At 36.3% G+C, this 15,796-nt stretch overlaps 1 protein-coding gene across 1 annotated transcript in view; it reads right to left on the bottom strand.

Moving 5' to 3' along the window:
- Positions 1-11,409: 11,409 nt before the first annotated feature.
- The window catches only part of DNAJC27 (DnaJ heat shock protein family (Hsp40) member C27), a 62,547-nt gene continuing 58,160 nt past the window's right edge, over positions 11,410-15,796 (bottom strand). The window contains exon 7 of the mRNA XM_044663766.1: positions 11,410-11,586. Coding sequence (XP_044519701.1) covers positions 11,454-11,586 — 133 coding nt within the window. The 3' untranslated portion in view covers positions 11,410-11,453. The remainder of the gene's footprint in view (positions 11,587-15,796) is intronic.

The raw sequence follows: 15,796 nt of genomic DNA, 5'->3' as shown, positions 1-15,796 counted from the left end.
TCAACACCTAGACTTCTGACCAGGAAGGAACAAGGCAATGACCCCCAACTCCCAAGAACTACAATCCATAACCACACACACACACACACACACACACACACACAAAGAAGAAAACCTTAACTGTCAATTTTTATACAGAAAAAATCCAGACTAGAAGAGACAACAGAAGAAGGCAAATAAGTAAACACACCCAAACCTTCCAAAAAAAGAAATGGAAATTGGTCACAAGCTCTTGAAGAGTTCAAATCTGAGATTATGAGAAAGATAGGAGAGAATTGGCAAGAAAAGTGGGAAATAGTTCAAAAAGAAAATAACAGTTTAAAAGACAGAATTTCCCACTTGGAAAAAGAAGCCCAGAAATCAAATGAAATGATAAGCAAATTGAAGACCAGAAATGACCTGCTGGAAGCCACGAAAAGCAGGATAGATCAAACTGAAAATGAAAATCAAAAGATATTAGCTGAAAACCAGTCATTAAAAACTAGAATTGGGCCAGTAGAAGTCAATGATCTCACAAGACAGCAAGAATTAATAAAGCAAAGTCAAAACAATGACAAAATAGAAGGAAACATTAAATATCTCACTGAGAAAATGACTGATATGGGAAACCAATCTAGAAGAGACAATTTGAGAATCATAAGCCTACCTGAAAACCTGGAAACAAATAGAAATCTTGACATCATACTACAAGAAATTATCCAAGAAAACTGCCCTAATATTATTCAACAAGACAGCAAAATAGACATCGAAAGAGTCCATAGATCACCTTCTACATTAAATTCTCAAAAGACAACCCCCAGGAATGTAATTGCCAAATTCAAGAGCTTTCAAGCTAAGGAGAAAATATTACAAAAATCCAGAAAAAGACAATTCAGATATCAAGGAGCACCAATCAGGATTACACAGGATCTAGCAGCCTGCACACTAAAGGACCACAAGGCTTGGAACATGATATATAGAAAGGCAAGAGAATTGGGTCTACAACCAAGGATTACCTACCCTTCAAAATTGACTATGTACTTCCAGGGGAAAGTATGGACATTCAACAAAATAGAAGATTTCCAAATATTTGTAAAGAAAAGACCAGAACTAAATGGAAAATTTGATATCCAAATACAAAAACCAAGAGAAACACGAAAAGGTAAATAATAAAAGGGTAAAAAATTTTTTCTTATTTTTTTCTTTAAGGGCTTCAATAAGGTCAAATTGTTTATATTTCTATATAGAAAATGTTATTTGTAACTCTCAAAAACTGTATTTACTATTATAGCAGTTAGAAGAATTATTCACAGGTAGAGATTGGGGTACTAAGTGGTTTAAGATGATATACAAAAAAGAAAAGGGGGAGAATAGAAGATGACACCAAGAGAAACTTGAATGAATAAGAAAATTAGGATAATCTATACCACACAAAGAGGCACATGGGAGGGGGAGGGGAAGAACACTATTATAAGAAGGAGAAGAAGAGAGTGCTAACAGGTAATACTCAAATCTTACTCTCAGTGGAATCAATACTGAGAGGGAAGAGCATCTAGATCCATTGGGGTGACTTTCTCTCCTTTTAAACAGATATAGCATACCTCCAAAGGATAAGAAAACAAAATCCAGATGAAAGAAGGGACCCCACAATAGGGCTACCCATATTCAGAGGAAGAACTGCAGGAGTGGAAACACAGAAGAAAAACAACTCCTTGAACACTTGGGTTGATGTGGGCATGGTTGGGGATGTAGACACTAAACGACCACACCAATGCAACTATCAATAATATGTAAATAAGTCTTGATTGATCACACATGTTAAAACCAGTGGAAATGCATGTTGGATATTGGGGGGGAGGGCCAACGGGGGTGAAGGGGAAAGTAAAAACAAGAATGTAACCATGGAAAATTTTTCTAAAAAAATAAAACATTATTCAAACAAACAAATATATAAATAAAGTTAAATTACCCTATACTTAGCAATCTATTTGCCAAGACAAACACAGGAATTATATGAACACAACTACAAAACACTTTCCACACAATTAAAACTAGATCTAAACAATTGGGAAAACATTAATTGCTCATGGGTAGGACAAGCTAACATTATAAAAATGACAATCCTACCCAAATTAATTTACTTATTCAGTACCATACCTATCAAACTACCAAGAAACTTTTTTACTAAATTAGAAAAAAACTGTAACAAAGTTCATTTGGAAGAACAAAAGATCAAGAATACCAAGGGAAATAATGAAAAAAATTGTGAAAGGGGGTGGGGTAGTAGTACCAGATCTTAAACTGTACTATAAATCAGTGGTTATCAAAACAATATGGTACTGTCTAAGAGATAGAAGGGAGGATCAGACTTTGGCAAGACAGTGTATGATAAACCCAAAGATCCCAGCTTTTGGGACAAAAATCCACTATTTGACAAAAACTGCTGGGAAAATTGGAAAACAGTATGGGAGAGAGTAGGTTTAGATCAACATCTCACACCCTACACCAAGATAAACTCAGAATTGGTGAATGACTTGAATATAAAGAAGGAAACTATAAGTAAATTAGATGAACATAGAATAGTTTACCTGTCAGAACTGTGGGGAAAAAAAGATTTCAAGACCAAGCAAGAGTTAGAAAAAATGATAAAATGTAAAATAAATAATTTTGATTACATTAAATTAAAAAGGTTTTGTACAAACCAACCAAATGCAACCAAAATTAGAAGGGAAGCCACGAATTGGAAAAAAATATTTATAACAAAAACCTCTGACAAAGGTCTAATTACTCAAATTTTAAGGAGCTAAATCAATTGTATAAAAAATCAAGCCAGTCCCCAGTTGATAAATGGGCAAGGGACATGAATAGGCAATTTTCAGATAAAGAAATCAAAACTATCAATAAGGACACGAAAAAGTGTTCTAAATCTCTCATAATTAGAGAAATGCAAACCAAAACTCTGAGTACCACTTCATATAGAGAACTGGCTCTATATTTCTGGGGGTTCTGAGTGGCATTTAGTGGTGTCGGATTGAATGAGAACAGTCTGACTAAATGCTTAGCTCATAACTGCTCCAACTTGCCATGGAGTCTTGAGTTTAATATATACTGGTTTCACACAAAGAGCAAAGAGAAAGAATCACAGCTGTGAAGGGGTTACAAATTATACAAAAACCCATTAAAGTCTAAAAAGTAGAGAGAGAGGTCCAGGGTCAAAAGCCAAATTCCAAGCACCAATTAGTAGGAGGTTAATTCTGGGAGCAGAAATATATTTCAAAGATATTCTAAACAAATTGAATCCTGTACTCTTGATTTACAGAATTGCACCTGGTCAGATAAAGTCTTGTCTAGCTTTGTCTGTTTCCGGCCTTGATTGTCTAAGTAATATATTTTTTTGGAGTTCAGGCTTCTTAATTATCAAGGAGAGAAATTTGTTAATTCTGTACCTTCTGATTTGCTAGGAACTTAAAGCTTTTCAATGAGTCTATAATGTTTTTCCAATAAGAAAAGGTATGGATCATAAAAGGGGTCAAAAGAGGAGTCTCAGATTTTTATCTATTTGAGACTGTTTCTCTTATTGGCCTCCCACAACTCCATACCTAGCAGATTAGCTAACATGACAGCAAAGGAAAGTAATAAATGTTGGAGAGGATGTGGCAAAATTGGGACATTAATGCATTGCTGGTGGAGTTGTGAATTGATCCAACCATTCTGGATGGCAATTTGGAACTATGCCCCAAAAAGCTTTAAAAGACTGCCTACACTTTGATCCAGTCATACCACTGCTGGGTTTATACCCTAAAGAGATCATAAGGAAAAAGGCTTGTACAAAAATATTTATAGCCACGTTCTTTGTGTGGCAAAAAATTGGAAAATGAGGGGATGCCTTTCAATTGGGGAATGGTTGAACAAATTGTTGTATCTGATGGTGATGGAATACTATTGTGCTAAAAGGAATAATGAACTGGAGGAATTCCATGTGAACTGGAATGACCTCCAGGAATTGATGCAAAGTGAAAGGAGCAGAACCAGAACATTATACACAGAGACAGATACACTGTGGCAAAATCAAATGTAATGGATTTCTCTACTAGCAGCAATGCAATGATCCAAGACATTTCTGAGGGACCTATGAGAAAGAATGCTCTCCACATCCAGAGAAAGAACTGTGGGAGCAGAAACACAGAAGAAAAACAACTGCTTGATCACATGGCCTGATGGGAATATTATTGGGGATATAGACACTAAATGATAACTCTAGTCCAACTATCAATAATATGAAATTAGGTCTTAATCAATGATAAATATAAAACCCAGTAGAATTGTGCGTCGGCTACAGGGGTGTGGGGGAGAGGGAAAGAACATGAAACATGTAACTATGGGAAAATATTCAAAATTAAAATAAAAACAGAACAGAACAAAACAACAAAAAAAACCAACTGCTTGATCACATGAGTCGATGGGGATATGATTGGGGATGTAGACTCTAAATGATCAACCTAGTACAAATATCAATAATATGGAAATAGGTCTTGATCAATGGCACATATAAGACCCAGTGAAATTTCTCATTGGCTATGGGAGGGGGGTGCAAGGAGTAGAGGGAAAGAACATGAATCATGTAATGATGCAAAAATTTTCTTAATCAATAAAAAAATTAAAAATATACAATTCCAGATATATTCCATTTAAGAGGTATATTCTACTATATTCCAGGGTTTAAGTCATCAACACAATGTCATCCATTAATGGGAGTATCTTGAGGATTTTATCATCTAGAGAATTTCTCTTCAATTTACAGTTTTCCCTGAATATTCTTTTTTTTTTTTTTTAAACTCTTACCTTCCATCTTGGAATCAATACTGTGTATTGGTTCCAAGGCAGAAGAGTGGTAAGGGCTAGAAAGTGGGGAGTAAGTGACTTGCCCAGGGTCACAATGCTAGGAAGGGCCTGAGGTCACATTTGAAGGCCCTAAATATTCTTAACAGTGGCAAATGCTTTTGGTAAGTATGCCTTGTTTTATTACTCTCTTGATATTAACAGAGGTCTATGTGCTGATAAATCTTAAATCTTAAATTTATTTGCATCCAATGTGGTCAATTATTATAGCCAATAAGTAGGGTTGACTGAATTTTCTAGTTAATAGGAGGCTAAATGATTTATCTGGTTAAATCAAAGAAAAGTATTTTATTAAGTGGCTACTGTATGCCAGGTACTAGGCGCCTAGGATAAAAAGAAAAAAATCCCTTATCTCTAGAGCCTTATATCCTTCTAGGGGAGACAAAATGTATGTATGTACAAAGTAAATGGATACAGAATAAATACAAAAATATACAAGGTAAATATGGGGGACACGAATAATATTACCAAGAGAAAGAATGATCCTGTATTAATGCAAGGACCTATTATTCCTCTGAACTCTCACAGAGATATGCTCTATTGTACCATCTAATTTTTCAATGAAATGTTTTTTAAAATGCAATATTTTATCAACCATAAATCTTCAACCTAATAAACAAAGCATCAACCTCAGTGCTGAGATATTTAGAAAGAGAATTCATAAATACAAACTTCATATTCTTAAAAAAAATTTTTTTTAAATCCATACCTTCTGCCTTAGAATCAATATTGTGTATTGGTTCCAAGGCATTAGAGTGGTAAGGGCTAGGTCAGTGATGGTGAACCTTTTAGAGATGGAGTGCCAGGTCCCCATCCCCACTCCCAGACTGAGTGTTGTGCCCCTCCCTCCAAGTGTTGGGCATGCCCTGCCCCACCCCCGTTACCCCATATTGGGGAGGAAGGAAGTGCTCCCATTTGGCTGTTGGGTGGAGGGGCAAGTGAAGTGAGTAATGACCTCAGCCAGTGTAAAGAGGGGAAGGGGAGTGGCTTGAGCCCTCTGCTCCCCTCCAGTTCTGCTACCTGTGAACCGCCCACCTCATCCCGTGGGCTCCCATTGGCTGCTGGGCAGAGGGGTGGAGCATGTGAAAAATGTCATTAGGCACGTGGAGAGGGGGAGGGGATCAGCTCTACCTGAGTCCCTCTGCCCTTCTAGTAACACTCTTGGGGAGGGAGGGCAGCTGCCCACAGAGAGTGCTCTGCATGCCATCTTTGGCACTTATGCCATATGTTTGCTATCACTGGGCTAGGCAATGGGAATTGACTTGCCCAAGGTCACATGGCTAGGAAGTGATAGAGCTCAGATTTTAAGCAACGACCTCCCATTTCTAGGTCTGGCTCTCAATCCATTGAGCTGCCCTCAAACTTCATGTATTTTAAGATAATTTCAGGCATGTAAAATAAAGCTAATGGAATAAGACAGTATTTCTTTCAAATTGTGCAGCGATAGAAAGTAAAAAACTTCATAAGTCAATGAAAAAATAAACATTTGAAAATAAAGCTTTATCAGAAATGTAAGCTATATGTATAACCCAGATTGAATTGCTTGCCAGCTCCAGGAAGGGGGAGGGAAGAAGAGAGGGAGACAATTTGGATTATATAACTTCAGAACTCATGTGGAAGACCAATGGGTTGGGCATCAGGAAAGCTGAGCTTAAGTCCTTGCTCTGCCACTAATTAAATTTAACTAGGTGACCTTGGAAAGTTGCTTCACCTCTCTTGGGCCTCAGTTTCCTAATCATTAAAGGAGGGGGTGGAACTAGATAATATAATAATAAAAAAAAAGAACTCATGTGGTAATTTGTTATTAAATTTTTTAAAATTAAAAACAAAAATAAAAAATATAAATGTAAGAAACTAAAGTTGAGGAAGATGGGAAGTAGCTATTAAAGCAACCTAATATAAAGAAGTAAAATAAAAAAAATTTTAAGTAGTTTATCAAACTATAAATCTCAAGTTGTCTTCTAAATAAAGCATAAAATAAGTGTAGAGGATTAATACATTTTAAAAAATATCACAGACCAAAACACCAATTTCCAAAAGTTAAAAAACACAAACTTGGAAAGCAAAACACTGCCAATGTGCTTATGAAAGGTATGTGGGTTAAGTATATAATAATTAGGTTTTTGTATATAGCTGGAGCCCTTATTTAAAGGATTAAGTGTATAACCCTATGCCTCTCTGCTTGGAATAGATTATACCAACCTCAGGACCACAGGTTTCTCCACAATTTTTTTATGACCCATGATGGCTATTAAGATATGGAATTTCACTCCATAAACTGAATTTTGAAGCTTTTTTTTTTTCTTTAGGCTTTTGGGTGCTGACTCTCCATTGTTTTTGTTATCAATTTCTAGATTCTCCAGAGTGTCTTCCCTTTTAAATGGCAACTTCCCCTTGTCCAGGTATCAGTTAACTGGATTATTTTACTCTACTTGTTTAATACAGCCCAGACAACAGATCATCTATCTCATTTAGGAAAAGCTCAAAGTAGAATAACATAATGGAATCAATTGTACAATAACCCTTTATTAGGTGGCTAGTAGTTGCAAAGCATTGATGATTATTATTCTCCCCATTTTACAGATGCAGAAATTGAAACATAGCTTTTTGTCCAAGGATGTACAATTATAACTGATAAGTGTTGTAACTGATGACTTAGCCCAATGTATATTTTATTAGATGTCCCTCTGTCACACACAAATGTAAAATACAGACAAAACTATTGTTTTGAAGTTTGGCTTTACTTTATAAAAATACATAACTAAAAAGCATATAACAGCCTCCATTCAAGACATAAACACTTATGAGATTAAATATTTTTTAGTATTTCATTTCAACAAAGTGAAAAATAGGTAAAACAAACTAAAGAGTTGAAACAAGGTTATGCATAACATTCACATTTCAAGAGAGAACAATACCAGAAGGGTAGTCATCACAGAAAATGCTATGACTTATTGGAACATGTTTTCTAAAAGAAATATATTTATCAATATGGCCTTTATTTGCATGGCTTGAAATTGCAGTTTAGTTCACTGGAAATAATTAGATTTGTAAAACATCAGAAATGTGACCTCTTTCCCTATCTAAAGTCACATCTCTAAATTGGTTTCGCAACAAAACATTAAACTTCTATGATGTACAAGTTACACTTTCAAATTCCTATATTTTCTTTTTCAGAAAACTGGTAATGAAAGGCATCTTGATGGATCCCGTCTGGCTGAGAGTTTGACATGTGATACACTTGTAAGAACTCTGGAAGAAGTTTTCTAAAATCTTCAAAAACAATGTGTTTTGTTTTGTTTTGTTTTGTTTTGATAAAGGATAGTTGATGCTAAATGGCAACACAATGACTTGAGTTTCAAATTCATCATAAAACAAAATTTTGCAAAGATTTAGATTGAACTGTCTGTTGTTTAAGAGAAGGAAGGAATCTCTAAGGTCCTTCTATATAAGAACATTTGCTCATTTTTCTCCATTTAACTTGAAGTTAAAACGTTCCTCCTTTCACATGTTCACATATTTGCTACTCAGCACCATCTTTCTGTCTAAGAGTGGTAATACATTTCTATAAGAAAATCATGAAGAAAAATGCACCACTTTTAGACTGAGGACAATTTATCCTGGGTGATAGGAAGCACAATGACCCACAGTTTCTAACCCTTTCAAGATAAAGAGGTTTAACAGGAGTCAAAGACATCTGTGGGATGAAGTGGGACAATGGTACTGAAATGAAAACAATATTGAGAGTTGAATTACAGTCAGAATATCAAGTCAAATGGAATATAAATGTTAAGGTATTTAGGTATGTTGTTAGATTAATGTAACATCTTTCTTGAGCTTTGTAAACAACTGCTAAAATATTATCCTGGTGACCTAAGAAGGAATGATGTGTTTTCCAGTAAGAACTGCATTAAGCTATCATTTTTATCCTTATCCCCTATGAAAGACTTAAAAGTCTTCTGAAAGAAACTCAACTGGTTCAAGAACTCTTACAAGGTTGAATTAATGTATACATATTTTCAGGAGATTGCAAAACTTATACTTTGAGGTCTGCAGGTTTTTGTAATAGAAAAATGGCTTAATAGCCAGTACCTGTCAAACTATTATTTCATAATAAAACATGCTATGTTGTACCTTCAAATCCTATTCAAGGACTATGATAGTAACTGCCAGATCTTGAGCTTAACTTAAAAAAATAAAACAAAAAAATCCAAAACATAAAGGGCACAGAATCTCAGTATGCGGCTCCATTTCTGAAGTGGCTAATTCTGGAAAACAAAGGATTGAGCTTTCAATCTCAGCGGTTGCACTGCATTATCTGCACTGGAAAGGTAACAGCTGAAACATACACTGAAATTCTACCTGCCCTATTTAGTCAGTCATGCACTGAAGCTGGGATGAAGCGACTGATTATTATATCGAAAATGGTTGGTTATTTTGTTATTTATATTGTGTCAAAGGATTTAGTAGGCTCTATATTACATGGCTATTGGCAACAGACATTACTAGAACACTTCCATATTCATCTGATTTTAGTTCTTTTTATAAATACTGGGTTTTTACAACACTGTGTTTATTTAAATATGATAAAGACACAGAAAGCACATGCCAGGCCCATAAGGACTCTAATTTGGCTAAAGGCCTATTGCACAGGTATACTATGTCAGTGACAAAAAAAATGTGTAGTTCAGTGAGCTGAGGCTAGCTACAGGGCTGAAGGAAAACCTCACACAAGTCAATTATTTTTTTAAAAAGTGCTAAGACCATGGACCCTGTGGGATTTTGTTGATATTTTCAATTCCAAGGCTTTAATTATGTATAATCTTACACAAGGTATCTGAAAATACACTCAATCATATCAGAGCCATAATCATGGAAAATAAGTAAAAAAATCTTTAAAGCGTCACTAAGATGATGACATTAGAGGATGGAAGTGATGCTTTGGGTTAACTAGGAGAGCAAAATGAGGTTTTACTCTAGCAGCATGACAGTATGCCACTAGGCTCTGACAACTTGGTCTGTCTTTCCCCTTAGGCTATAAAGCAAGTTCTTCTTGGCAAATCTAAAGGACCAACTATTCAAGTTTTCTGCACAATAAATGTGTCTCTGGATCTCAAAGGCCCAGATAAACTTATTTTTAGCAGCCAAAGAATATGAGGCATATTCATAAAGTAATTAGACATATTCCATAAAATTACAAGTGAAAATCTTTATTATTTTATAGTCATACTTTGTATGATGAGGGGGATGCCATGGTGGTGAACATGATGGTATTCCTCTAGGCAAAACTAATGTTTATTTATTATTTTTGAATCAATATTGCTATATAAAATTTTAAGAGTCCAAACAAAAATGTCAGAAAGTACTTCCCTTCTCACTCTCCTAACCAGATATAGAATATCTTTTCTATTACCATCCCCAAACATGCCACCAAACCTTTAAGCCTGGCAAAATTGGTTTGGATAGCATGCCTATATTAAAGGATGGAGCATATAGTGACTACAAGTAGAAGGAAGAGAGAGAATGATGGTGGTAACTGAAAAGGACAGAAAAGGAGAGCTATGATGGGAAGAGGGGAAGAGGGACAGAAGGAAAAGAATTTAAGGATGTTTGCCTGCCCTTTCCCTTTTCTACCCAACTGTGGCGACTGCTTTGGGAAAACTTTTAGACTCAGTGAGGTATCTCCTTCAAAGGGTCAGAGGACATGCTCTAGGCAAGGCTCCTTGCTGCTACCAGGATTTATGCCCAATGCTAGAGTATTAACATCTAACCTAACTGCGTGTGCGTGTCTTCCCATTATCTCTGGTCTGTGGCTTGATTCCTGAAAAATCAATCTCATAATACTCTTTATCGGCATTAATTACTATTGACCAAGAAATGACAGCAGAGTTTATAGGGAGATGGGCAGCCATTGGTATTCCCAGGTTTTGGAAGGCTAGGATTTATTCTCCTAGTTGTTGGAGATACTGATGGGAGTAAATAAAGACATAAGAAGGAGAAAGCTGCCTTAAATAAGACACATTCACTGAAACCAAAGAGATGGATGGAATTCATTAATTCTAAAATGGTGGTAAAAAATACCACTCAGAATTCCTAAACATTCTCCTTTTACTTTGAGAGATAAAATAAAGAAATAAAAAAGAAAAGAAATTCCTTCATGATGTCATGCAACAGGAGAATGTTCTATTCTCTGTTTTCATTTTTGATTTATCATTCAGATGATGAACCAAAGTAAAATATAATTTAGAGGTGACTCTTATACCCTGGAAGCCAAATGGCTACACCTGAGTGAAATGTCTGAGATGATACTACTTACTACCAAGCTTATAAATAATCAGACTGTTTAAAAATGGACAAATAAAAATGAATAACAGGAATCATAGCTCTTCACATATGAAAATAATAGCAAATTTTTTCCTTCAAAAAAGTCCAAAAAATAGCGATGAGAATATGAAATTGTATCTACACAAATGGGCAGAGCACCAAGCCTTGGTATGGTCTCAATTCTTTTTCTTCCTGGGAATGGAATTCTCTAATGGAACCAAGTACTTGTCTATTTCCGGCTGCATTTTGGGTTATTTGATGTTTTTCAAGAGGGCTGTCCGGGCGTTCACAACTGCCTTGAAGGCATCTTCACTGCCTGGAGCCATACACTTGTCAGGGTGAAGTAGTACAGCAAGTTTCCGATATGCTTTGTTTATCTCATCCCTGGGGAAAAGAAGATAGTTATTTGTTATTAACATGATGGGCCTTTTATTTTGACTTCCAATGTTCCTTTCAATTATATTATCCAATTTAAATTATCAATCTGAGGAAAAACAATTTTAAATAAATGCAAATGGGCAACACAGAGTAACACAAAAATAATTTCTTATTAAAATCATATAAAGTGATGGTTGGGAAACAGAATAAAGCAGCATGGGATAGCAGAAAGAACACGAGACTAGAAGTAAGAAGAATGGTTTGAGACCTGGATTTGCCACAAACTCACTATGTTACTCTGGGAGAAATATTTAATCTTTCTGGGCATTCATTTACTTGTATAAAAAGAAAAATAAGCGAGGTGTACTAGGTCCTTTATCTCTAAAGGTGTATGACTAACTAATCAGAGTGGGGCAGAGTTAATCAGGGAAGGCTTCCTAGAGCAGAGTTATAAAGAAAGGGAAGTTTATGAGTTAGCAAAATAGTAGGGATTTTGCATTCAATTTCAGTTAATAACAAGAACAAATTACAGAGACTAAAATAAAGAGATTGTGAGCATGTATGTCTGTATTGAGAAATGAGAAGTAATGTTGCTCGACAGAGGCAGAACTAAGGGTAGGTGAGGTAAATAGCACCTAAAGGTACCACATATATGGCTGCACAGTGAGAAAGTCTTCTGAGGGTGATTTCAGTACAGTTGCACACATTTATAATGCCTGATAATTTATTCTTCTCTGCAAAGAAGTCTTCAATTTGTAGAAGATCAGATGGCCAGCTGCAGCAAAGGCTCAAAAGTCAGAGTTTGACTAGAAGATTAGGAGAAGAACTGGGAGAAGAAGACAGAGTAGCTCCCACTCTAAACCACCTTGGCCCATGAGGAGCAGAGGATTTTAGCAGCAGCCAAAGCACCAAGGATGAAAAGTTAGAATGAGCTGGACAAATGGAGTTTTCCAGCATTCTTTGCATAATGATAGCCAACCTACTTTCTCCCAGCTTCTTAGATTTTGGTGATCTGAAGACATGGAAACTTATTTGACCTAGTCATCTAATTTAAATACTGTCTCCCTCCAAAATAGTACCACTTTCAGCTACCCTGGGAAATACTATTCTCTTATTGTTGGTATTTGCCTAATTGCTAGCACATTTTCACAGTTGTCATACAATAGAGAGCACAATACCTACACTCGAGATAAGACCTAGGTTCAAATCCCACCTTTGCTATTAATTAGCTGTGTGTGCCCTCAAAAGGAAATCACTTAATCTCTTTGAGTTTCAGTTTCTTTTTCTGTAAAAAAATCTGCGTTTAATAATTTACATGTTTACCTTTTAGGATTATTATGAATAAAGTGCTCTGTAAAAGTGATACAAACATGAGCTACTATTGGAATCTGTGGCTTAGCCACAGAGAGCATTGGAGCCCCAAGGATTCGCCTCATAGTAGACAGTAGACTTACCTGGATTTGGTTCAAGTTGTTTAAGGACCGCCACCATCAGGGACTCTCTAAAGCCTCAGTCAAGGTAGCCTTAGTCGTGCCTTGCACAGTGAGACAGACTGTCCACTGAATCACCTCCTACCTTATTGAAAATAACCCCTTGTTGAACAATGCATGTGGGTAAGGGTTTCTTTCAGGAGCTGGAAAGGACTTCTGGCAATTCCCCTAAAGGTAAAAATTGCTCACCAGATAATATGCTAAATGAGTTAATGCATATAAAATGTTTTGTAAACTTTAAAATATTATATAAATGCTAGTTATTATTGGTTTTTTTTTTAATTATTATTATGTACAACCCCCTGCAAGGACAAGGAACTCTGAAAGAATATGCCAGCTCCTTCTGGACCCAAAGTTAGAATCTGAGATGAAACATTTATGGATTGGTGAATTAGTTCTTGGGAGTGCTTGCTATGACCATATGCAATGAATTAGTCCAGGCACACGTAGGTAACAATCAATGTGTTTATACTTACCTGATAATGTCTGACATCAGGTTCCACGTTGTTATGGCAAAACTAGTTATGTGATAGGGATAAAAGGTACACTTAAGGGTATCATGTCCTTGTAGGGAGCTCCTGTATCAACCTACCTGCTACTATGGGTATGACTCTCTCCATAGGCTTATAAAGGCTATAAGTCTTCCATAGGCATAGAGTCTTATCTATTCTGTGGTCCACCTATTTCTAGTTAAGTATCTTAGAAATACCAAACTAGCTCAGTGTTTTAAGACACTTAGTGGACACCCATTACATTTTGGACCTGTGACCCAGGAAACTAAGTTCCTGCAGAGGTAAATAGAAACTATTTTTTTGAGGTCAGCCTAAATATAACCCATCACTATCATTCTCATTAGTACTAGGGATCAATTGGCTTAGAAAGGAGACTGAAAAGAAGTCAGATGAGTAAGAGAACCAGAAGGCAGAAATGCCATGGAAGCCAAGGGAGAAAATGTTCAGAAGCAGGAAGTGGTTAAAAATGTCAAAAGCTGCAGTAAACTCAAGGAAGCTAAGAAAACACCCCATCCTATTTAACTGCTAATAAACCCTTAATATTGGTGAGTGTGGAGATAGTTCCAATTGAATGTTAAGGTTAGAAACTAGTTGGCAAGGTGTCAAGGAATCAGAGGAGAACTGAGGCAATATACAAAAAAAATGAATATAAATGGTTTTTTCTAGGAGTTTGGTTGTGAAAGGGAGAAATATAGGCTGATAGCTTGAGAGGATAAGAAGAAAAGAGTGAAATTTTTTAAAGAACAAGTATGAGGCATATGCATAGATCACAGGGAAGGAACCAACAGATAAAGAGACATTGAAGAAGAGAAAGGAAATTAATCCATGGACAAGCTTCCAGAAATATGAAGGGATAGGATCAAGGGCACAAGAGAGAGGGTAAAGAGAAGGATCTCGGTAAAGAGAACGATCACCTCTTCCTTAGAGACTCAGAGACAACAAAAGAGTAGGTATGATGATAGAAATGTGTTTATATATAGTGTTGGGAAGAAAAGAGGACTCAGTTTTCTCAATAAGTAGGTAGTAAAGTCTTCTGCTAAGAATACAGGGATAGGAGTACAACAGAGAGCATGAGAGTGGAGAGAAAAATTAAAATAGCTACTTCGGGGAGTGTTACCAAAATCTGAATATGATAGAAAAAAAAATTTCTGAGACTGGATCACATAAATCTGTAGCGGTTGTGTGACATTTTCCAGTGATAATCAGTAGTGCACAAGTCAAAGGTAAGAAGGCAGGTAGTAAAAATAACCCAGAGTTCAGTTTTAGCAAGGCATCAGTGACATGAACACAAGGCGATAAGGGATTTAAGGGTAGAAACTAGTGAACAAACTGGTCATCTAGAGGGTCAAATATTTGAAAGGAAGAAAGTGAAGCCAAAGAAGGATTGATGGAGAGAGAGACCAGGGCAAGATGGGAGGGCAGGAGGTCATGGTGAAAGTGAAGAATAAGCTTAGACAGAGTAAGGTAGAAGTAGAGATGAAAGGATCAGAGATTATAACTACAGAGAAATTCAGAACTAGAAATTGTTGAGGTATTTCTGGGGGACAGTGAAGTCTATGGTATAACCATCCCTGTGGATGGCTGCATTAAAGGGAAGATATGACATGGAAATTGAGGAGGTTTGAAAAAATATCAACATATATGCAAATGAAGTTTCCAAGTTTGAGGAAAAGGCTGGGGTACAGGAGAAGATTTATCAAGGAACTAAAGAAAGGATAGAGAGTGGCCTGGGGTAGATCATAGAAATACAATTTTAGAATTAGAAAGGACCTAAGAGGGTGTCTATTCCAACTTTCTCATTTTACATCTGAGGAAACAGAGGCTGGATGGATTAAGAATATGCCCAAGGTCACAAAGGTACTATATATGGCAGAGACAGGACAGAACCCAAGCCTTCTGGTTCCAGGGTAAGTGATGTTTCCACATAGCACAGTGCCTGGTATGGAAAAGGCACTTAATAAATGCTAATTGGTTAACTTGAACAAACAGAATGTGAACTATATAGAAGGAGGGTTTGCTGAGAAAAGAGGTTTTTTGATTTGGCAGAAACTGACCTTGAATCATAAGGATGGGGCAAGGGTAGGAGGGTTTTCTCTGCATAAGCTAGGTGAAGTACTAGAGAAATCTATGATTATGTGACTAAGGCTTCCACTTTCCAGGGTTCTATGATGATAGGATTAGGGAAATGAGGAAGAGAAATTATATCCAACTGTT

Source organism: Gracilinanus agilis, chromosome 2 (genome assembly GCF_016433145.1).
Source record: "Gracilinanus agilis isolate LMUSP501 chromosome 2, AgileGrace, whole genome shotgun sequence".
In the NCBI taxonomy this organism is placed as follows: Eukaryota; Metazoa; Chordata; class Mammalia; order Didelphimorphia; family Didelphidae; genus Gracilinanus; species Gracilinanus agilis.
This window is presented reverse-complemented; position numbering and strand designations above follow the sequence as displayed.